This window comes from Triturus cristatus, chromosome 1_2 (assembly GCF_964204655.1).
Source record: "Triturus cristatus chromosome 1_2, aTriCri1.1, whole genome shotgun sequence".
NCBI classification, from domain to species: domain Eukaryota; kingdom Metazoa; phylum Chordata; class Amphibia; order Caudata; family Salamandridae; genus Triturus; species Triturus cristatus.
Window position 1 is genome coordinate 396308728 of NC_140580.1, and position 25110 is coordinate 396333837.

At 51.3% G+C, this 25110-nt stretch overlaps 1 protein-coding gene across 1 annotated transcript in view; it reads right to left on the bottom strand.

The window, feature by feature from the left end:
• PRKG1 (protein kinase cGMP-dependent 1) overlaps window positions 1–21777 on the bottom strand; it is a 1992201-nt gene extending 1970424 nt beyond the window's left edge. The window contains exon 1 of the mRNA XM_085605357.1: window positions 21067–21777. Coding sequence (XP_085461483.1) covers window positions 21067–21341 — 275 coding nt within the window. The 5' untranslated portion in view covers window positions 21342–21777. The remainder of the gene's footprint in view (window positions 1–21066) is intronic.
• Window positions 21778–25110: the final 3333 nt, after the last annotated feature.

The window sequence follows — 25110 nt, forward strand, 5'->3', positions numbered from 1 at the left end:
TTGGAGTCCTGCTCAGGGACTCAAGATCATCAAAGAAATGCCCCCGCCGTCGGAGCCTTTGTGCTCTACACAACCTCTGCCCCCGTGGAGCCTCGTGGGCTCGTGAACAAGGAATGTCGCCCAACGATGGAGTTCCGCTTTGGGGGGAACTCGTGAGCCTCGCCGGCTTTAAAAGAGCGACGTGCCCCTTCGTTGGAGCCTCTCAGGGCTCAAGGACAATGCCCCCTAGGTTGGAGTCCCACTCGGGGGACTCGTGGCCACACCGCGGCCCGCGTTGGAGCCTCACAGGCTCAAGAAGCACTGCCCCCCCCTGCTCGATGCAGCACCAGGCTCTCTGCGCCCAACACTGTGGCCCCACTCACCAGGATTCTGGCAGAGGCGGCGCTGACGTCTCCGGAGGCGGCGGGGCTCTCCTCTTCCTCACGAGAGCCCCGCTCGGGCAGCCATTACCTCGGGACCCTTCTCTATTCCGGCGAGGGCAGGAGCGCGGGGTAGGCTCCCGTAGCTTCCTGCTTCAAAGTCCCGCCCCCGTCCCAACGAAGGCTGCCTGACTTTCGGGCTTCCCCGGACCGGGCTGCAGCGGTGATATCAGAAACTTCAGCAATAAGAGGGGTAGGCTCCCTCGTCATAGGAGATAAACGGCGGGGTGGGCACCCGCCGCGATATACTACAAATAAGCGGGGTGGCACCCGCCAACGGCAAGGACAGGGCAAACGCCGGGTGGGCACCGGCTTGCAGCAAGGCAGCGCTCCTGAGTGCTAAAGGCCGATAAAAGCGCTTCCAGGCGCTTAGGGCTACAAATAAAACGCTCCCAGCGCTTTAGGGCACAAATAAAGTCCAGCCAAAGTCTTAAAAAGCAGGGGGGCAAAGACTGGGCCCAGGGGCCAGCTCACAGGGCCCTCCAGCAGGGAGGCAGTCCCCAGTGGCGGTCTCTCCTGGCGCCCAGCAGCAGCAGGCCCCCCTCAAGTTGGATCAGCAAGAGAACAAACTTTAAGGGGACACAGCCCCTTTTTATACAGTACAAGTCTTTGTCTGCAAGGTGCAGGGAAGGGGCAAACCAGTTACATCTGGTTCCTGAGCACTTTGTTTTGCTCAGCCCCTCTCCCTATTCACTGGCAGGCCAGGGTCATCAGACGCACCACAGGGGCCGGAGCCAGCAGTGTGTGGGGAAAGCCCTGTCCTATTCAGGACCCAGGTATACTCCTCCCCAGCCATCAGTATGCTAAACTCCCATTCACCACTGGGTGACTCCTCCTGACTCTGGGGATTTCCCTAGTCCGTCACATGACCTCCACCAGCCAATCGCCAGACAAGCCACACATTTCATACTGCACACTGAAGTGCCCACTTCAAGAAGTGGCACTTCCACACTAGGTACATGCACGCCGCACACATCATCGCGCAGCATTCAATCACACGAGTCCGCACATACCAAACTCGGGCCTGCACACCCCACGCATCAGGAACTACCAGGACACATACATTCCCCCAGGCATTCCTATGGGAGGGCAGGCCAACCTCAACACACGCACGCACTTTACCCTGGGACACAGCGGTAAAGTGCGCAGAGACCAAAAACCATTACACCAAGTCACCAATAAAAAGCAAAAAGTCTCAGGGGTGAACCTGCCAGAAGGGCCAAGTCCAGCAGTGAGTATATTTGTTTCTCATCTATTAGAATGTGCACTGCTTGGAAAAGTGTTGTTCGAATTAGCTATAATATGGCCCAGTAAATGCAAGATTTAGACATCAATGTGCTCCAAAACTTGGAGGCTCTCTTCCCACTACCTAAAACCCCAACTACCTTCCCTCTGCTTTCTTTGTCACTTGACTCATTCTCTCTACCACAATCCTTTCTTTGATAGTTCTATTTCCTTCATCACTATGCAGTCCACTCGACTGTGTATATTGGAGCAGGACCAAGGGTGATTTGCATATGGATGTTCCTGACTGAGGTGAACTGCTGGGCAAAAAGATGACAAGCTGAGATACAGCCCATGTAATTGCTATTGGCTGAGAGTAATTTAAGCATTCAAAATATTACTTTTTAGGGCTGTCTGGTTTGCTAACAACATCTTGGAAACATTTGTAAAGTTTCCCTGGGAATACTTTCTGCCATTGGCTTTGGGGTTTGTAACTCACATTTGCTTGCTTTCTATTTGCTGGCTTTATTTGTTTTAAGCTGTCCAGCTTGAGTTTGTCACTTTCCTTGCCCAAAACGTATTTACTGTATTCTTCCACCAGTACTGAATTTCTGTAAAAAAGCCTTTAAATCTGTTCTGTATTTGTCACATTTGCTGTGCATTCAAAGACAGAGGTCAAATGTCAGGATCTGTCTTCCAGAGAGGTTGGTGTTCACTTTTCTTTCTCTGACTTCAAAGTGAGAGGATTTATGTGACAATCATGCTGGCTACTCGGGGTGTGCTGTATGGCGTTATTTTCCAAGCAAATTTTGGGGTAATTCTGAAGTTTGGTGAAAAAAAAGATTTGAATACAATCAAAACAAATCTATACACTAGGTCAGGGGTACTCACAAACTATCACTTGGGGGCCAAATTTACAGTGTGGTTTGTGGCTGAGGGCCGCACCTTGGGGGCGGGGTCATTGGGGGAGGGGCGGGGCTAGAGCAACAAAAAAAAACTGTGACCATGAGGTGGAACACAGGTCCCTGCAGCGGACACCTTTGTCCACTGAGCCACTGAGCCACCGGACCCGGCATACACATATCTCTCTCTCGCCCTCTCTCTATCTCCCTCCCTCACTCCTCCGTCTCCCTCCCTCCTCTGTCTCCCTCCGTCCTCCGTCTCTCTCCCTCTCCCTCCGTCTCCCTCCCTCTCCCTCCGTCTCCCTCCCTCTCCCTCCGTCTCCCTCCCTCCTCCATCTCCCTCCCTCCTCCATCTCCCTCCCTCCTCCGTCTCCCTCCCTCTCTACTTCTATCCGTCTCTCTCCCTCTCTGGCTCTCTCTGTCTCCCCCTCTCTGTCTCCCTCTCTCTCTGTCTCCCTCCCTCTCTGTCTCCCTCCCCCTCTCTCCCTCTCCCTCCCTCTTTCCCTCTCCTTCCCTCTCTGTCTCTCTCCGTCTCCCTCCGTCCTCCGTCTCCCTCCGTCCTCCGTCTCCCTCCCTCTCCCTCCATCCTCCGTCTCCCTCCCTCCTCCGTCTCCCTCCCTCCTCCATCTCCCTCCCTCTCTCTGTCTCTCTCCCTCCCTCTCTGTCTCTCTCCCTCCCTCTCTGTCTCTCTCCCTCCCTCTCCGTCTCCCTCCCTCTCTGTCTCCCTCTGTCTCCACCTCTCTGTCTCCCCCCTCTGTCTCCCTCCCCCCTCTGTCTCCCTCCCCCTCTGTCTCCCTCCCCCCTCTGTCTCCCTCCCCCCTCTGTCTCCCTCCCTCCCTGTCTCCCTCCCTCTCTCTCCCCCTCTCTCTCTCCCTCTCCCTCCCTCTCCGTCTCCCTCTGTCCCCCTCTCTGTGTCCCCCTCTCTGTCTCCCCCTCTCTGTCTCCCCCCTCTGTCTCCCTCCCTCCCCGTCTCCCTCCCTCCCCGTCTCCCTCCCTCCCCGTCTCCCTCCCTCTTCCCATCTCCCTCTCTCTCCCCGTCTCCCTCTCTCTCTCCGTCTCCCTCTCTCTCTGTCGCCCTCCCTCTCCGTCTCCGTCTCCCTCTCCATCTGTCTCTTTGCCTCTCTGTCTGTCTCTGCCTCTATCTGTCTGTCCCTGTCTCTGCCTATCTGTCTCTGTCTGTCCCTGTCTCTGTTAGTCTCTATCTCTATCTGTCTCTGTCTGTCTCTGTCTCTCCCTACTGCCCTCTGTCACCCTCTGTCCCCTTACCCAACTCTCACACCCTGCTGTTCTCGTGTCATTCTTTGTCACCTCTCCCCCCCCCTCCCCTCCGCTTGTGTGGCAGCTGAGACAGCTTCCCTTCCAGGGCACACACACAGCCCCACCCGAGTACTTCACAGGTCTTTAAGAGACCATTTGCATGATAACAAGGCTTTGTTGTATTTCACCTCTTAGCGCCCCAGCAGCTCCACTCGGACTATCGCTTGTATCCCCGGGCCCCCACAGAGCAGAGTCTGTGTTTGCTGACACTGTTAAAAAAAAAAAAAACACCGGTACGATGTCTGCAAGGTCCGCGGGCCGCCAAGAAAGGCTTGCCGGGCCGCTGGCGGCCCGCGGGCCGTACTATGAGTACCCCTGCACTAGGTTATAACTGTTCCACCCATTATCATTTGTGCGCTGTATACTTTTATCAGTAAAGCTGTATCTCTGTGCAAATGTAATGATCATTTCAATTGAAGATGTATTGTCCGTAATGGCAGTGCGCTACCATAGCATGCATACTTAATTTTACCCCACTCCACTCTACTCTGCACCACTGCACACCACTGAACTCTACTCTACACCACTCCACACTATGCTACTCCACACTGTCACTGCACACTATGCTGCACCACTCCATTCTACGCCACTTCACTTGACTCCTCTCTACTCTACACCACTTTACTCTATGCCAATGCACTCTACCCCACACTACTCTACTATGCGCCACTGCACTCTACGCCAATCCACTCTAAGCCAAACTAATCTGCTCCGTATCACTGCACTCTACAACACTTCACTCTACTCTTAAACAATCTACTCTATGCCACTGCACTTTACGCCACTCTATTCCACTCTGCACCATTCCACTGTACCTCACTACACTCTACACCACTCTATTCTGCGCTGCAGCACTCTATGCCACTGCACTCTACAGCAACGCACTTTACACCACGTTGCTCAAAAGCAATACACTCTAGAGCCACTGCACTCTATGCCATTCTACTCTGCACCATTGCACTCTACGCCACTATACTCTACTCTGCAACACTCTATGCCACAGCAATCTAAGCCACTTTACTCTATACCATTACCCTCTATGTCACTTTACTCTGCACCACTCTATGCCACTGCATTCTTCAATAATGAACTTTGCTCTGCACACTGCACTCTACAGTACTCTGCTCTGCAACACTCACTCACTTCCACTGAGCTCTACACCACTCTACTCCGCACCACTGTACTCCGTGCCACTGCACTCTATGCCACTGCTCTCTATGCCACTGCACTCTATACCACTGCTCTCTATGCCACTGCACTCTACTCTGCACAACTTTACCCTATGCCACTCGACTGCACCGTATGCCAATGCACTCTATGCCACTACACTCCATGCCAATCCTCTCTACGCCACTCTTATCTACAGTGCACCCCTGCACTCTATGACATCCACTCTACGCCACTTCACTCTATGCCTCTCTGCTCTACTCTGCACTACTCTACTCTACGCCAATGCACTCTATGCTACTGCACTCTGTGACACTGTACTCTGCAAGCCTGGACTCTTCACAACTGAACTTAACACCACTCTACTCTGCATCACTGCACTCTATGACACTGTGCTCTATGCCAATCTTCTCTACACCACTGCACTCAAATCTGCACCACTCAACTCATCTGCATTCTACACCAATGCACTCTACACCACTACACTCTACACCACTCTAATCTATTCTGCTCCTCTGCACTCTACACCACTCTACTCCACTCTACTCTATGCCACTGTACTTTATGCAACTCTACCCTTCATCTCTGCACTCTACCCTGTGCCACTCCGCTCAACCCTGCACCACTCCACTCTACACCACTTCACTCTACTATGAAACAACCTACTCTACTTCACTGAATTCTACTCTGCTGCACTCTATGCCACTCAACTCCACTCTACACCACTCCACTCTATGCCATTGCATTCTACGCCACTTCAATCTACCCTGCACCACTCCACTCTACATCACTGCACTCTACGCCCATGGACTCTACACCGCTTTACTCAAAATCAATGCACTCTACGCCAATCTACTTTGCACTGTTATACTTTATGCCAATAAGTGGCATAATGAAACTCAAGCAGGCCTGACCTGCAAAGTGCATGGAAGGGAATCCTACGCTCCATACCCAGTCAGGAGCTGTCAGCCACCACCTGTGGACAATGCCTGAGGGGGCCCCCATGAGCTCGGGTGCCCCGAACCGCCGGGGCTGCTGGGGCTGTTGTTATGCCACTGATGCCTTTCCACTCTAGTCCACTCTACTTCACCTCACGACACCCCACTCTACCACACTACACTCCACGATACTCCACTCTGTGATGCTGTACTCCATTAAACCCTACTCCACTGTTAACACTTTATTCCACTCTATGCTACTCCACTCTACAATACTCTACTCAACTTTATGCCACTCTACAAAACAACTCCACTCTATGACGCTGTACATATCTCCCTCTACACACCCCATGCCACTATACTCCACTCTATTCTACGACACATTACTACAATTCACTCTACTCCACTGCTCCACTCTGCACCACTCTACTCTGTGCCATTCCACTGACACTCGGTGCTACTCCACTCTGCTCTACGCTACTGGACCCTACAACACTCTACTTCACTCTATGCCATTCCTCTACCCAACACAACTTCACACTATGCTACTCCACTCAACGACAATATACTCCGATCTATGTCGCTCTACCCTTAAACACTCTACTCCACCCTACGTAACACCCTCTACACCACTCCACTCTGCTCCACACCACTCTATGACACTCTATGCCACTCCACTGCTTAACACTCTACTCCACTCTGACACTCTACACCACTCTTCTCTATTCTATTCTATGCCCTTCAACTCTACAATACGCAAATCCCTCCACGACACTCCACAACACTCTACACCACCCCACTTTATGCCACTCCATGACATTCCACTTCAATCAGCTGTACTTTACATCACTATATGCCACTTCACGTAACTCTACGCCACTCCACAACTCTCTATGCCAATCCACTACTCTCTACGCCACTTCATAATACTCTACTTTGCGACACTCCACTCTCCTTTACTCCACTAACTTTTAGCCATGCTGAACAGCAGCCCCTCTGGTGTTCAACATGGCTAAAACATATTGGCAAACCAATAACTCTTGCAATAGCAAGACCTATTGGCTTCGCCAATGCTAGTTTGCTTAACTCAGTGTAACACACTAATTGCACCAGGTATTATGAGATGTTGCTCCTGTGCTCACCATGCGACAGGACTCAACCTATACATTTCTGAGGAGCCCTGAGTAGGTTGAATTTGTCTGGGGTTCAGTGTGTTCCTATCTAGAGAGGACCGGTCTTGGTTGTTCGGGCTTCACTCTTCCTACTGGAGTATATGGGAGGTCTCTGTCCAGAGTGGCATAGTGGGTGAAAAAATTATGGAATTAATTGTGCCTGGAGCGATCGACAGTAGATGAGATTAATTCAAGCATTCAATCAGTCACTTGCTGTTTGTTGTTCTATGTTCAGAGCAGCAACCTGTAGGAGGTGAGGAGTAGGGTCTCTTATTTCAGTTTCAGCTGGGCCACACATATATGTCTCGCTTGAAAGGCTATTGGCACTGCTTTTGTTGAAGTTTCATCCTGACTGGGAGATAGCTGGAGCCCAGCACCTTAATGCCAATGCCATTAAGGAAACAAAGATAAGTTGCTGTGGGTTAAACTAAGATTTTTGGGCAGGCTTTGACTTTTCCAAGCTGTGTATACATGTGATCTGCATGCACTGAATATTGGATGTATCTGTCTAAACCCAGTTCTGGGACACCCCCGCGCCGCACGGCCACCAGCTGCTGCGTGTGCCTCCCCGCCTTCTGCCTCGCTGCCCCGGCTCCGCCGCGTGACCACGCCCCCTGACATCGAGCGGCGTGGTCTGTGCCAGCTTCCTTTCTGTTGTTGCCATAGTGATCTGCTAAGTTGTATTGTATTGCATTGTGCTGTTTGCTGTTGTTTTTCTTTCCCCACTTGTGCCTGATATCGCCTTCGTTTTTTCGTCACGCACCCGTCTCCCCGTTGTTGCCATAGTGATCTGCTAATTTGTATTGTGCTGTTTGCTGTTGATTTGTTTTCTTTCCCCACTTGTGCCTGACTTCACCTTCGTTTTTTTCACGTCCCCGTCTCATCCCTCCCCGCTCCCCGCTTCCCGCCATCACCGCTAGCCCCGCCCCTTTTCTTTGTGTACCCTCCCCGCTCCCGCCTCCCAGCTGCTCCGCCCCCCCCGCGCACTTGGCCATATATGGCGACCGTGCGACGCAGGTGAGTGTGACCCAGTTCTGGGACACCCCCGCGCCGCACGGCCACCAGCTGCTGCGTGTGCCTCCCCGCCTTCTGCCTCGCTGCCCCGGCTCCGCCGCATGACCACGCCCCCTGACATCGAGCGGCGTGGTCTGTGCCAGCTTCCTTTCTGTTGTTGCCATAGTGATCTGCTAATTTGTATTGTATTGCATTGTGCTGTTTGCTGTTGTTTTTCTTTCCCTACTTATGCCTGATATCGCCTTCGTTTTTTCTTCACGCACCCGTCTCCCCGTTGTTGCCATAGTGATCTGCTAATTTGTATTGTGCTGTTTGCTGTTGATTTGTTTTCTTTCCCCACTTGTGCCTGACTTCACCTTCGTTTTTTTCACGTCCCCGTCTCATCCCTCCCCGCTCCCCGCTTCCCGCCATCACCGCTAGCCCTGCCCCTTTTCTTTGTGTACCCTCCCCGCTCCCGCCTCCCAGCTGCTCCGCCCCCCCGCGCACTTCGCCATATATGGCGACCTTGCGAACGCGCAGCGGTCACGCGCAGCGGGCGCGCCGATTGTGCGCCGAAGGCGCGCCAAAGGTAAGCCCGTCTACGCCCGTCCATGCCTGGACCGCGCCCAGTGCCAGGACCCCTGGCCCTCGAAGACCCCGACCGACCCGCCTGACGTACACCGCCGCCAACCTCAGCGCACTCAACGCCTGTCGACTCCCAGGATGCTACCAAGCCACACCACGACGCACCCACGGACCCTTCAGCTGCCACGCCTGCAAGTTCACCTGCATCCGGACCTGCCCCGCACCAGCACCCGCCAAGTCGAACACCAGCAGCACCCACCTCAAGTGCATCCTGCTCAACACCCGCTCCGTCCACAGACACGCCATCGAACTCTGGAACCTCCTCGACACCACAGCCCCTGACGTTGCCTTCCTCACGGAGACCTGGATGAACGCCTCTTCAGCACCCGACATCGCCATCGCCATCCCAGAGGGCTACAAGATCACCCGGAGGGACCGCACCGCCAACCAGATGGGAGGAGGCATCGCCATCATCCACAGAAACACCATCCGTATCACGACCAGCACCGACAACACCCTTACCACCGCCGAACACCTGCATTTCCAGATCCACACCGACCCGAAGACCACCCTCAGAGGCACCCTGATCTACCGACCTCCGGGACCACGCACCCAATTCAGCGAGGACATCGCCGACTTCGTCAGCCCGCATGCCCTCCCCTCCGCTGACTACATCCTCCTGGGGGACCTCAACTTCCACCTGGAGAACAACAACGACCGCAACACCAGCACCCTGCTCGACAACCTCGCCAATCTTGGACTCAAGCAGCTGGTGTCCACCCCCACCCACCTCGCCGGACACACACTCGACGCAGTCTTCTCATCCAGCACAGACATCGCCTTCAGCCACGCCACAGAGATTCAATGGACGGACCACAGCTGTGTCCACTTCACCTTCAAAAGAACGATGACCCACCACCACCAGCAACAGGTTGCCCGCAGAAGCTGGAACAAGATCACAGCCGACCAGCTCACCACCTCCTTGAGCCAGCACCCTCCTGCCAGCTCAGCGAACCCCAGCCAGGCCGCAGACAACCTCACGAAGTGGATCAGCAACTGCGCGGACGAGCTCGCCCCACTGAGGACCCCGCCCAGCAGACCCGCCAGCAAGAAAGCCCCATGGTTCACCGACGAACTCAAGAGCTCCAAGAAGAACTGCCGAGCCCTCGAGAAAGTCTGGAGAAGGGAACCAACACCGGACAACAGGACCACCTTCAAGCTTGCCACCCGGAAGCACCACCAGCTGATCCGCGCCGCCAAGAAAACTGCATTCAAGGACCGGCTGGACAACAACGCACACAACTGCAAGGAACTCTTCAACATCGTGAAAGAGCTTTCCAACCCCAGCGCAGGAAACAACGACATCACCCCATCGCAAGACCTCTGCAACTCCCTCGCCTCATACTTCCACAACAAGATCGCGGACATACACAACAGCTTCAACAACCAACCAACGCACACCACGACCGAACCACCACCCCCCACCACCACCCTCCGCGCCTGGACTCCGATCAGCACCGAAGACACCGTCCGCACGATGAACTCCATCCACTCAGGATCTCCGACCGACCCCTGCCCCCACCACGTCTTCAACAAAGCCGACGCTGTCATCGCACCCCACCTGCGAGACATCATCAACACATCCTTCGACACCGCCACCTTCCCTGAGAGCTGGAAGCACGCCGAACTCAGCGCTCTACTCAAGAAACCCACAGCGGACCCCACCGAACTCAAGAATTACCGCCCCATTTCGCTCCTCCCGTTTCCAGCCAAAGTCATCGAGAAGACCGTCAACAAGCAGCTGGCCGCCTTCCTTGAGATGAATGGATCCCTCGACCCCTCACAGTCTGGCTTCCGAGCCAACCACAGCACCGAGACCGCCCTCATCACCGCCACCGATGACATCCGAGCCCTGATGGACAACGGAGAAACAGCGGCCCTCATCCTCCTAGACCTCTCCGCGGCATTCGACACTGTCTGCCACCGCACCCTAGTACAGCGCCTCAGCAACGTCGGAATCCAGGAGAAGGCTCTGGAATGGATCATCTCCTTCCTCGACGGAAGAACACAGAGAGTCCGCGTACCACCGTACAAGTCAGAGGCCACCGAAGTCATCTGCGGCGTCCCTCAAGGATCCTCGCTGAGCCCACCCTCTTCAACATCTACATGAGCCCCCTCGCGGCCATCGCACGCCAACACAACCTCAACATAATCTCCTATGCCGACGACACCCAGCTGATCCTCTCCCTGACCAACGACCCCGCCGCCGCCAGAGCCAATCTGCACGAAGGGATGAAAGAGGTAGCCGAGTGGATGACGACCAGCCGCCTGAAACTGAACTCAGACAAGACGGAGGTCCTCATCCTAGGCTCTTCACCCTCCGCCTGGGACGACTCCTGGTGGCCCCCCGCCCTGGGCACCGCACCCAAACCGACAGACCACGCACGCAACCTGGGCTTCATCCTGGACTCCTCTCTCTCCATGACCAGGCAAGTCAACACCGTCTCCTCGGCGTGCTTCAACATCCTACGCATGCTACGGAAGATCTTCTGGTGGATCCCCACCGAGACCAGGAAGACCGTCACCCAGGCCCTCGTCACCAGTCGACTGGACTACGGCAACGCCCTCTACGCCGGCACCACCGCCAAGCTCCAGAAGAGACTCCAGCAGATCCAGAACGCCTCAGCCAGACTCATCCTCGACATCCCGCGAACCAGCCACATCTCCGGACATCTCAGAGACCTGCATTGGCTCCCTGTCAACAAAAGAATCACCTTCCGCCTCCTCACCCACGCACACAAAGCCCTACACGACCAAGGCCCGAGCTACCTCAACAACCGAATCAACTTCTACGCTCCCAAACGCCACCTCCGCTCAGCCAACCACGCCCTCGCCGCCGTCCCCCGCATCCGAAGAGCGACAGCAGGAGGAAGGTCCTTCTCCTACCTGGCCGCCAAGACCTGGAACTCCCTCCCGACCGACCTGCGCCTGACCCAAGACCACCTCTCCTTCAGGAAGAAGCTGAAGACCTGGCTGTTCGAGCAGTAACGGCACCCCCTCCCCCCAGCGCCTTGAGACCCTATGGGTAGGTAGTGCGCTCTATAAATGTCCTTGATTGATTGATTGATTGAAACAAGTTATTACACTTATATTTATTTATCCGGCACTTACTACTAAGTGCTTATTACTAACTAAAATTGCAATTTTTAACACCCTTATAATAATGAAATATTGAAGAAAAACTGTACTGTGCCAAACTAAAGTCTTGAAGTTTGCACACAGCTCCCTGATGCAGGCTTATAAATAACTAAGGGCATCATTAGGATGTCCGCCCGCCATCCTGACGGAAAACAGGACCGCCCGCCATATGTGCGGTGGTCCCGTGGGGGAGATTAGGATGCGCCCACCACACTGGCGGGCGCATCACGCATTTTTAACATTGCGGCGGGCGGTGCTTTCAGCAGCACCCGCCGCAATGGTAAAAATGCATGTTGTGCATTTGCATGCACAAAGTGGCAGGCACCGCGTGGTGCCTGCCGCATTGGGCATGCAAATGCAGGCGGTACCATAGGTACCCCCCATGTGCACCCCCACCCCCCCAACTTCCTGAGGGCCCGCAACGGTCCCTCCAACTGTGAACTCCGCATGCCTTTCCGTGGCAAGGCTGCTCTCAGCCTGCATACTAATATGGATGGCAGTGTCTAGCAGACACCGCCACCATATTAAACCCTTTTCCGCCCGTTCGACTCGTCGACCAGGCGGAAAATCTGTGGACAGTCTTCCCATCCGCCGTGGTACCCCACGCCATACTGATATGGTGGGGGGGTAATTGGCATGCGGGCAGTGTAGTATGGCGGGCGGATCGCCACCGCCATTTGGGCGGTGGCGATCCGCTCGCCATACTAATAGACCCCTAAGTTTCATTATATGAATCAAACCAATGATTAGACTATACCCAGATCTCTTCAGCAAGTGCATTAACCACCAGAGCAAACCTAACGCCTTTATAGCCTGAAGATTGCTATATGCACAAATATCTCTTCAAAAGGTCCCTTAACCCCCATAAGATATTTTCAAATGCAGTCTGTTTGACACCAATTAAGTAAGACATAACTATCACATTTGTCATTGTTGCCAATTTATTCAGAGTAGAGTTAAAAATATATATTATATATAAAACAACTGTCAGACTCTGGTCTTCATGAGTCCGCCCACTTTCAGCTTTCACCACTTGGCACCCGACTTATGGTATCCTTGAGTACATTTTTTAAATTTCCATCACTGATCAAATGAGTAAAAGCAGTAATAATATTTTCAACCATGATTAAGCTACCACATACATGTGGTCAGTTGCTTAATTTATTCACAGGGTCTGCTACCACGCTAAGAGCACAAAAGATCAGAGGGCTCTAACCAAGTAAATTGTAAGATCTCTCAAGTGGGTTAATTTTTAAAGAGGCGTGAAGTAAGAATATGGCATGATGCAACATAGGGCATAAAGTAAAAAGCAAGCGTAATGTAACAAACAGAAATAAAGCAGCACGCAAGTATGATGTAAGAAATGCGCTCTAATAGGCACGTCAGCATGATGAAACAAGCAAGCACAAGGAAACAAGCAAATCTGATGTAACAAGTAGCAATGAAGAAACAAGCACTAGATAGATAAGAATGAGGTAACAAGAATAATGTAACAAACTGATATGTGATCTAACAATCAAACATGAAGTAACAAAATGAAATAATCTTACAGGCAAGCATGATGTAACAAAAGAGTCTGATGTAACAAGTGGTCATAAAGCACCCTGCACTGTTGAAATAAGAAACAGCACACCCACTTTACGCAACAGAAGAACGTTATCACAAACAAGCATCACCTCTTGAGACACTTACATTTCTAATGTGAGCAGTTCAACCAGAATAAATGAACTAAATCAATAAACATGGGCAATGACTGCAGACCATACACTCAGTCACAGTGTTGAACACCTCTCTACTTGCCAACTGGTGTACCCGGCATTTTAAGTGTTGCCTCCGGCTTCCGACCAGAGCCAGTGCTGGTGTCCCAGCCCTCGCAGCAGCTTTACTGATGTTATTGAATATGCCATTTGTGATGTCATATGTGACATCACGTGTAAGGTTATAAGCAGTGATTAATTTGTAAAAAAAAAAAAAGAGGTGCTGTGGCTCTCGTCAGGAGGCAGCTTGCACCTACCCATTTCTCCTGTTAGCGCCGCCTAAAATAGAGCCAACTGCTAACTATGAAAGTGGGGAGAGGAAGTGGCGTAATGGCCAGAGCTGCTGACTTTGGAGCTCAGGAACCAGGTTCGAGTTGCAGCGTCGGCTCAACATCCTGTGATTCTAGGCAAATCACTTAATCTTCCAGTAAATGAACATGTCCTTAACTGGTGCTGATTAAAAGCGCTGGTGTTGATGATTCACTACAGGTGCTAAGCACCAGAAACTACCAGCTCAAATTAATCACTGGTTATAAGGCATACATTGGAGCGAGATGCAGTTTTCACTTATTTTTATGCCATGGCACTGAAAATAAACATGGCCTAATAACATGCCATTTAGTGCCTCACAGACTAGCTGTAACAATTACTTTACACAGGTAAGCAACTGTCCTAATAGTCGTGTTATCTCTTCAGTGCGATCTTACCCAACTACTTCTGGGTTTTGGTTAAATACCACCTTCCATATTCGCCTCTTGTGAGTCATGACCCTCCCCCAATCTCAACATTGGTAATAAATAGCATATCACACCCTGCATATCTACTCTGCATAAATGCACAATACACAGAGTAAAACGAAGCACAGCAAAGAATTAGAGAAGCAACTGGGCACTTTTTCCTTCACGTTGCAAGGGTGGTGTGTACTATCTTTCCTACGGTATCATCTTTGTGCCAAACACGACATGATTTCAAGAGGGTGTGTGATTCTATACCATAAGTAACATGGAAATAAAACGCATTCTAATGAGACCCCGAGATAATAAGTAAGTTTCTGTCTGTGAAGCACGCAGGTGGCCTGGTGCTAAAATAGCACCCTGCTTAAGGGGACACTGTTGCTTTAACAGCTGGCAGAGCCTTGGGGCTCGAGGCGATGTTTTTGCAGCCCCTGGGCCACTCAGTAAAGCTGTCTCTTCCAGCATCAATAAATCCGTCAAGACTGCTTCACTTTTTTTCAGACATCACAAACTAGGGCCACCCTGAAACTGTAAAATTATCAAAGGAGAATTTTCTAAATGTGAGGGCCTGGAGCATCACTACATTCTGTCACCTTTTGTCCTCTCTGTAACACACCCCTAACTCGGAGAGACCCCGGGCTAATCATAAAAGGGGGCTTGGTGTGAGCAGCCCCCACAAGGCACTGGTGGCGCTGAGTGCCCGCGAGCCAAAGTGCTGGTGCGCGTGCGGCCGAGGGGTCGGGCTGCTGAACAGATCTTAAGAATTAAGTTGCTGGCAGAGTGATAATCTCTCTCATATGTATGCAAGAAGGTGCTAACAGGGCGGCCAATTAAATGCAAGACCGGTGCGAGGAAAACTATTGAACTTTAACGTAGTCTGACTTTCTCCTGGTAATCTCATCATGGGAGCAGGAAACCGCGGTATCTGCGGGGTTATCGCACTCCCGCCCTCATATTAAAGAAGGGCCAGGATTCCAAGCCCTTTTGGGATTTTTTTTGTTTGAAATTCTTTTTATTACTGCATACTACATAACCCGATGCCAAGGAACTTCATATTACCGGCTCAAAACCACAATATCCTGGCTTTTCAGTCTCACACCAAGCCCCCTGGGGGTTCAAACCGTTTTATGCGCCCTGAGGCACTTGGGTGTTAAAGAAGGGGGCATAGACACTGGTGTAGTCACGTCAGTAATACAAAGTGCACTGGCGCTACATATACACCGCAGCGATGTTCCCTCATTTACATGTGGGTGTGGCACTGTGGCCCCAGACACATGAGGAACCACATTGCATCTGCTTCTATACATATTACACATGCAAGAGCAGCAGCAAAGGAATTCTCAGGAGACATTGACTGTGCGCCAAATGGAGGTGATGCACACTTAGGGCCAGATAGACCAATTTCTCACGCAGCGCAGTGCAGCAGCTGCAAATGGTGTGCTGCGCTGCGTGAGAAGGAGAGAGCAAGAGGGCACAACATTTACTGAAATATGGCACTCCACTCCCTAGTGCCGGTGCTGAAATTAGCTGTTGTGCACCACGGAGACACCTTTGCACCATAGTGCACGGGTGTCTCCGTGAGCCAAGCATAGGTTTTGTACTGGAGGGATACCATTCCAGTATAAAATACTATGCTTAGACTAATTTTAAACATGTTCCCACGTTGTGTGTGTGCTGTACAGTGCAGCACACATGCAAAGTCGGAAAAAAAAGGAGAAAAAAAGCCTTTCTCCTTCATAGCACCTGGTTGAAGGGTGCGCTATTTTCGGATGCTAAACCCTGTCTCCTTTATTCAGTAAAATCGGGTTTAGCATCAGAAACCTTGGGTGGTTGCATGGGAGCGCCCATGCACCACCCACGGTACGCTCCCTTGTTGCTAACTAATGCAAGGCAGCGCTGTGCCCTGCTTCACGTTACTTTCACGTTATTTCCAACGCTGGAAAGAAAATCGGACAAAAAGATTTTGTGACGCAAACTCGGCGCAGAATCTTAGTAAATCTTCCCCTTATGTACTCCTAAGCCCCAATGGTACTCCTTGATAGGGAAAGAAAGTTCCATGAACCCCCCAAGAATCGCTTGCAGGAGGGTGCAGTCGCGCTGCACCCACCTACAGGGGGATCTCTTTCCCAATTTCAAATGCAGGATGCATTTCTGCCTGCACAGAGAAACGCAAAGCAGAGCATTCAAACAGCTGGTCTGTCTTTCACTATTGTGATGTTCCCAATGCATGATCAAGATGGCGCCTGCGCTGCGGAAAGCACATTTGTTGTGATATGGCGCAGTGATGCATTCTGCTACAGCGCAGCGGGACAGTATACAGTGTGCATAGTATGGCTTCAAGTTTCAAAAGCTGACTGGGATACGCCTGGTGTCAAAACCTATGTATTCGATTCGATTCACAAAAATCGAAACACATAAATCTACACCCATACACTTTTTACTTGAATGCACTTGTGCAGATTAACCACATTTGGCTATTTGAAAAATGTACCCATAGCAGGTCTGGAAAGTTGTGTTTCTCCAAGCTTTCCAGGTGCAACTCTGGAAAAGTGGTGTGGCTTTTGTGACTAGGCCTTCCCCCAGTGTGAAACTGCACGCGCTGAACAGCTGTGAACTCGGGAAGAGCATCGCTGCTGTGTAAATACACATTTGCCCCTTTCTCCTATTTTTTTCAAATGGCAAAAACATAAATGTTCATGAGAAACATTTAAATGTCGTGCTGAGGCATGCGAGGCTTTTTACACACGGCTCACGCTTGCTTAAAGAGAGCTATTGCAAACTTGCCTAATGAGAACTTTCCAATATTTTTGCACATTTCACTTAATGCGAAATTCAGGAATTTCTGTGGATTTTGTTGGTCTATCAAAAAGGGTGCTAAAGTCCCACTGGCGGTTGACTTGTGAGCTTTACAGAGGCAAAATCAGTCGTTTTCGATCTAAAAAGTACTTTTACGTCTGAAAATGGCTTTGAGAATCTGGCATATGTTCACGGGAGCGCACGTGCTGCCAGGACGTAAATCCACAAGATATGTCTGCCTGTGCGCGGGGTGTCTGCTGAATGAACGCTCGATGCACAGCCCCTGCCCCCAAGAATGCTCGGTTGCTCTCAGTGGCCCCCACCGCCGCAGACCGCCTTTACTGCGTCTATTCGTCAGAGCTGTCAGCGCTGTTTAGAGCCAGGGCCGGCCCGCCTCTCAGGCACGCTGCTGCAGCTCCCATTATGAAGTGCAACCCCAGCCCAGACACCCGTGAGGGGGAACCCCGTTTACAGTGCGTGTCGGTGCAGGGAAGGAAACGGGACAAGCTGCCAAAGTGAATGACACTTTTTTAAAATAAAAAACACGTCTAGCCTGGCTGTGCCTGCAAAGGCCAGCTTCTCGGCAACCTTTCACCCCGTGCGTGCCTTTTCCACTTCTACGGGGCCGCCTGCCCTCATTAAACTTCACATAAAACCTAAGCATTCCATGCAGGTTGACTTTGCGATTCATTTTTTTTTTTTTTTGCTTTGTAGTAGGGCGACAGCGCTTTCTCTCACTCGTGAGAAAAACTCTGTAAGGAGAGAGGCGTGTGCTGACGGAGATCACGAACTATTACATTTTACTAAAATAAGTCCGAAATAAAAGCAACAAAGTGAGTGTACAGACAGGCTCAATAAAAGGGCGATGGCCTCTTTTCGTTGCCAAGTGTGTTTGTGTTTAAGTGGAAACGCCAAACAGTGGGCCTTATTTCCCCTTTTTACAAATAGATAATCCCCCCCCCCCCCCCCTACTCAAAAACTGAGACAGCGCACTGCATCCTCCTTCTTTACTGTGAGGCATGGGCACTTGCCCCCTTCATACCTGTGACACTTCGGGCAATGCGCACTTTACTCTCGGTGAGGCCTAGCACACCACTACATCATCCTCACAGCCAGGCCTGACCCTTCACCTCTTTCCTTTCAGTAAGACATAGCGCGCTGCACCAACTTTCCGGACAAGGCAATGAACGTTTGCCTCTCAGGGGGGGCTGGAGGGGCTGGGGCACTGCACCCTCTTTCCTCACTAGTGGACTGATCTCGCTGAGAGATCCAACTCACTACACCCTCTTTTATGGGACCATGGCACTTTGCTCCCCCACCCCTCCCCCTCCCTTAGCACACGTCGAGGTGACACCTAGTGTTTCGCATCCGTTTCCCAAACTTTGGCGTTGACTGTGCCCGGCCTTCCGCCTAGAAGAGAGCCGGGCCTTCGCTTTCAAAGCGCCCTGGGGCACACGCAGCTTCCGCGCCCCTTATGTCAGTGTTACTGTTCACATATAGTCTAGCAACTGTTTACTATTTAAGTGCGCGTCCGCATTCCAACTATTTTTTGAATGGCTTCCTCAATACAACTCTTTCTCCTTATAGAACCATGACCAGGGGTCCAGCTTTATTTTGGGCTGGTATTTTGTTTGACTGTGGGCGCCATAACCCGCTCTGTTGTGATGAGAACCATGAGCGTCATCGCACCCGAGGGTCACGTGGCCCGGCCCGGGCACTCTGCTGTGTGGAGTGAAGTGTCTGCAGCAGAATGGATGCTCGCCCTGAGATCCCCTTCACCCCGCCCGGCAGCTCCACCCTACAAAGAAGGGTCGCCTCACCTTCCTATTCAAATATGAATGCAGACCGTCGCCATGGAAACTGCAGATGCACAGGAACATAATCAAAGCAAAGGGCGATCTTAGGGCACGTTTATTAGGAATATGCGTCGAGCAAAAAGTCCTCTAAGAAGAACAGATGTTTCTGGTGACAGACGCCGCTCATGAGGAACGGCGCAGTTCCTTATTAAAAATCCGACGAACAGAGTCACTCCTTGGTCTGCCGAACATGAGAAATTCTTTTCAGTGTTTATTTCTTTAAATGTCATTTCCGGGTGCAAAGGTCAGTCCTTGAGATTAGAGCAGATGCCTGGGAATAGGCGGGTTTTGTGGTCGTTAGCAGTCCCTTCCTGAATGAAAGGAATGATCCAAGGTGACCAGTTGCAAATGGTTTTTACTGGATCAAGTTAAGGTCATTTGGGTTTTTGCATATTTAATGGAGTCTGAATTGCAAAAAAGCACGCATGTCCTGCAACTGGAAATAGAAGAAATAATTTAAGCTGGTCACCTAGAATTTCCCAAAAGGAAAGATTTAGAGGACTCCTCAAAACATCACTGTGAACTTTCACCTGGTCTCACTGGACTGAAAAAGTGACTGCAACTTCTCATAAGTTCGAGACCACCACACATCACACTGCGCCAAGTCATGACACGGATGGACTTCATCCATGTCATGAGTAGCTGGTGATCAATCTATACATGTTAGGGTACCAGTGATGGTTGGATCTCCTAAACCTAACATAAACAGCGAAACCGAACACAACCCTGTTTCCTGTGGGCCATTGCTTTGACAATTGTCTTGCTGTATAAGTGTTGTTGACATTTCGTGCTAATACGCATTTTTGACACTCTTAACGTGTGCACAATTGGTATTTTGTTTGTATGAGTGGACCTTGGTCCACCATTTGAGGGTTTTAGGGGTATTTTTCCCTCTTCTGTGGCACCGTTACAGATTTACTCAGGCTCATTTACTTACGTGATCCACAGTGCGCCCATTAGAGACCTGACACAGTAATAACACCCCCCTTTTGGTTAAACATGTTAGGGTACCAGTGATGTCATGGACCCTTATGCAACGAAAGAAACGGGGTCCTGCATCCCCTTATGAGTAGAAAATAAGAAGCATATTTGAGGTGCAAAGACCCCCTGGAGCAATTGAGACGTGGTGTCACTCAACTTGCGGAGCTAACAACATCCATGGCCTTGTCAAGAAACCCATATAATGCAACGAGATTCAGTTAAAACCACCTGAAACCATTTGTGACTGGTCAGATGGGATTGCCATCTGAAAAAGCATCATTACATATCATCAGTACAGCTAGGCTAGGCCTGACAGGCCTCGGTGAGCTGGTTTGTCAAAGCGCCTAGACACCCCTTTATCACTCCGTATGCAAAGATATTCTCTCATTCAGTTATACAAGTCCACAATGGGAATACATAATTACGAAACAGCTCTGACCTCTGGGCTAATGGCAGATTAAATATCCTGAAACATGAACACCATGCAGCTCGGGCAACTCCAAAGAGCCAATAATGTGCTGCTCTTTCTCAATAATGTCAAGGCCGGGAGGGGAGTTAATGACTGCTCTGGTCGATGCTGCACTCACAGATGTGGCCTCAGAATTATCTCTACAAAACAATGGCATAGAATCATGCCCACACTAGGCACAGTCACTTGCTAAAAGCCAGGAGAAATAGAGATAGTCATAACTCCACCTTTCTTGCACTCACTCCAAACAAAAATTATCTACTTTGTAATCTCCCCAAAAGTTTGTCCCCCTTGTTTTTCACAGGTAGACCTGTATTAGGTGAAGGGGTGAGATTCAGGCCTGGGTGTGGGAATTGGTGACTGCTCTGTACACAATCTGCCAAGACCATGGCACCTCAGGCCTAGGGATGGGAAGCACAAGGTCGCCGGACAGAGGGCAACTCTCGGGCCTGCTCTGACCTGACACTAGCCCCAGAGGTCACGTAAGCTGCGTGACGCACGCAGCCCGCAGTACCAGCGCAGCGGCTCTACGCATGCCGCGAGCCCAGCGTGTCCTACCTGTCAGACTTGGCGAACTTCCGGAACGCCTGCCTGGTGAGCTCGTGGTAGGACCTGTAGCTCTGCGGCTCGGCCGAGATGCCCTGCGCCCGGGTGGTCCTGGGCCCTATGTGCGGGCTGGTGGTGGGCATGGGCAGCACAGACTGGTACTTGTGCAGCTTCCGCTTGAGCTCCTGGATCTCCTCGTCCTTGTCGGCCAGCCGGCTCTCCAGGTCCTTTATCCGCTCCTCCTTCAGCATCAGGATCCTGGCGAAGTCCTCCTCCAGGTCGCTCATCTTCTCGCCCTGCAGGAACTTTGCGATGCCAAAGGGGGTCTGAGGGGAGCGCCGGGCACGGGCACAGCCTGGCACCGGCTGCAGGTGATGGGGAGAGAGGTGGGGCGGCGGAGGACGAGCAGAGAGGGAGCGCTGCCACTGATGGGAGGTGAGGGGCTATCTTCGATCCGCTCACTCCCTGCTGCCGTGAATGGGCTGGAGCGGAGGGAGGGCGGGCGCGGGAGCAGAGGAGCCTGAGTGCTGTGCAGCGGGGATGGGGAGTGCTGCTAATCCGCCGGGACCTCTCCCGGGACTGGACGATTAGCTTTCATTGAGAAACCAATTAGAGCTGCCCTCGCCCCCCGGGGAGCCCGTGAGATATTCCGGGAAGAGTCCTCCGGAGCATGGAGCTGCCAGGCTGGGTCAGGGCAGCCCCCCCACTTCCAACACGGGGCGCACGGGAGAGCTTCGTGACACTTTCAAAGACTTAATCCTGGAAATAGAAGCGATCAGCATGTGATCCCGAGCGCCGCAGCCCCTCCCTGTAACCGGATCCCGGGACGGGGCGATCGCAGAGGCGAGCCCTTCATGTGCCCGCACAGGAGCGCGTCCCCCCGATGCTGCCGGAGTGGTCCGTCCGTGGAAGTCAGCCGGCTGGGGTCTGCGCCCGGAGGTCCCCGGGACCCCGCCTTCCTCGCCGATCTCCTCTGTCCGATCCCCTGGTCCGGCAGGATCCGCCGCGCACAGCTGAGGGTCTGTGGGAAGAAACTCCTGCGGGCGCTGGGACTGACAGGCGGCCACGGCCAGACGCACAAATATGGTAATGAGCCGAAAGTTGACGGAAGTAGTGGCACTGGGTGTGCGAGCTGATAGTGTGGCCGGGGGGCGAGGAGTCCCGGCAGCGGGTCCAGGCACAGCTCCGAGGCTGGGCGTCTTGTGATCCTACTGCCTGCCATCCATCGCCAGCCAGGACACGAGCTCCGCCTTCACGCCGAGGACTTCGCAGCGCACATTGTATGCACTGCTCGGCTTTCTGCTGTCACTTTTTATATCCAGACCAGCGCATTATATGGAATGATAAAAACAATACTGATATGAACCATGAAAAGATGTATACGTTCTGTAGCTGTGCAAGACTTTATCTCAAGGATGTACAAACTTAATGCGGCTGCTACTTGTTCCTGGGCAATTAACAACCTAAAATTGAAGTTGCAAATTGTCCTCGCCATTCGACGTATCTTTGCGTGTGACCTAGTGTACACTTTCAACTGTGGAACTGTTAGATGTTGGGTTATATTCACAGTTTATGAACTCGGTGACTTGTTTGATCTTAGACAAATCACATTTTCTCTGCATGACTCTGCCGGTGCATGCCCACAGTGGACGAGTTAGACACAACTTTATACTGGAGCCCATCTGCAGAATAGTTTGGACTCCCATCCAACCAGATCGTCCCGCCCACCCCCAGTTTGGACTCCCATCCAACCAGATCGTCCCGCCCACCCCCAGTTTGGACTCTCATCCAACCAGATCATCCCACCCACCCCCTGTAGAGATTCATTTCCCACTACCAGATGTCATTTGATGTTGGGGGTAAATTGCTGGCTGTCGAACGGGAAATCTCCCCCTGTACACATTTTGTAACTATATCCATATATCACTTTATATGCTTACTTATCACGTCATCTTTCTGCCAGGCTTGCCACCAGCCCGGCCGCCATATGTGCAATGCATACATTATTGTGATATGGAACCAGCAGATCTAACCTGCATTCAGGGAGTTCACACCGGTGGGCACATTTTATGGTGTTTGGCACTTCACCGTACCTCCCTATCCCTCAGTACAATTTTCTGCCATTTCGAGGGTGCTTAAAAACAGGGGAGGCGCTGATAGCACAGGTATGCGAATCCTGGTTATGGCAGAACCCCAACACTTTCTTTCATCTTTCACTGACACACTCCTCCCCCCTCACCACCCGTCCCTGAATTATAATCTTGGATTCTCCACATGACCCAATTGTGTGATCTTTGGCATAGCTTCCTCGCCCAATTTCCTTTACCTGCCGAGTATGGACCAATGAAACAGCTTAAATATTGATAGCAGCACTTTACAAAAATGAGGGCGCGACCTGTTGTCCCACGCCTGCAACGACGGATAGTTTCTTGTGACTTATTCCACTGATGAGGACTGGAGGGTCTGTTATCAGTGATGGATCAGAAAACCTGCTACCTGACTCTTTAGCTTCCCACATTCATAGTATTGTGTGAGATTGGTCAAATAATGTTACCACCACTTGAAAATGGGGAAACGTCTTCAGTTTCTTTAGAGCACAAGATTAAACCAATAACCAACAGATCTACAACAATAGTGAATAGCTTCTTGCTCAACCACTAACTCTGGGGTATGGAGTATCATGCTACCCGCCATAGAATACTTTGACACCTCGTTAGGTGCAGTAAGCACTATTTAAATGCAATCAAAATACAATATGCCCCAGTTCACTTATTTCATTTAGTGCCAAAATTGAACTGTTAACAAAAATCCGATTGGCCGCACTCTGCTAGTCCTACCAGCGTGTTACCCCAAAAGAATTGTGGTCCATGAAGTAGCGTCGGCGGGTACGCCTATGCCAAAAGTTTAAAATGAAAAGTGTCGCGTTAGCCATCCCTGGACACGTGTTTCGAGGTAGTTGCCTCTCGTCAGCAGGGAGTAGGTATGTGTGTAGGGTTGCTGCGTAGGCTGCCAAAAAATATTCTCAGGTAAAGTACCACTCAAGGCGCGCAGGTTAAAATTGAACTGTTAAACGAACCAAATTCATGAGGTAGGTGTGATATACAAATTGTATAGATCTGCGCAGAGCCCCACCATTCCGGACATCTCTTCCGAGGGGAGTCAGGTAGCCCCGCTCACAGAAGGTGTCCGGTGGGTAAGTGACATTTGGTGGATTAGAATATCTGATTTCTATTTCTTGCTTCCCCATTTGAACAAAGTATGTGATCAGAGGAAATCACTTTTTATACCTAAATCTTGTAGCTACCAGAGCTCACAGCCACTTCAACCTCAGATGATGTGTATTTGGTCAGCTGAGAACCATCATACTAGTAGTTGGATAGTTGTAATGCTGACTTTTCCACCCGATCAAACTGTGTGATCATGTTTACTACCTATGCTTCAGTTTCATCAGCTGCCAAAACCGGGTCTGCTTCCAAACTGACTAAGATCTGGTAGCTGGCACTTTAAAATAAAAGCCGTCAGAACAAGACCCTCCACCTGGCAGTAGAGTTTCATGGTGTGAGTCCTCCCGGCCTTTCCTCTTATCACATCGGCACAAGTGGACATTTTAAATTGCAAACTGCAAAGCCTAAAAAAAGGCCATTTAGATTTGGAAATGACCCCCCCACACCTCAAACTCGCAGTAAAGCTTATCTGTTCAGAGTTGGGAGAAGCCATGGGTTTATATCGGTGGCGCTTCAGCTAGCTCCGCCGGCGTACACCCTTCCCCTGGCGGCACTTCCGCCTGGTCGTAGTGGTGCTCATGATTCTGCCCTTTTCACGAAAGAGCAACCCACACTTGTTTCTAAAACCAGGACCACCATGCAGAGCACGTGAGGCACAGTTTTGAAAAATGCACAATAACCCCAATTCACAGGTAGAAAACCCCCTGCCTGTCAGGGACGCTGATTTTAGTTTTCTGATCGTACTACAACTCTGGGATTTTGTTTTTGGAAAATAATTTTTATTATTGAATGAGCGCATCAAAGTGGGCAAAGTAGCAGAGTCTTCTATGGC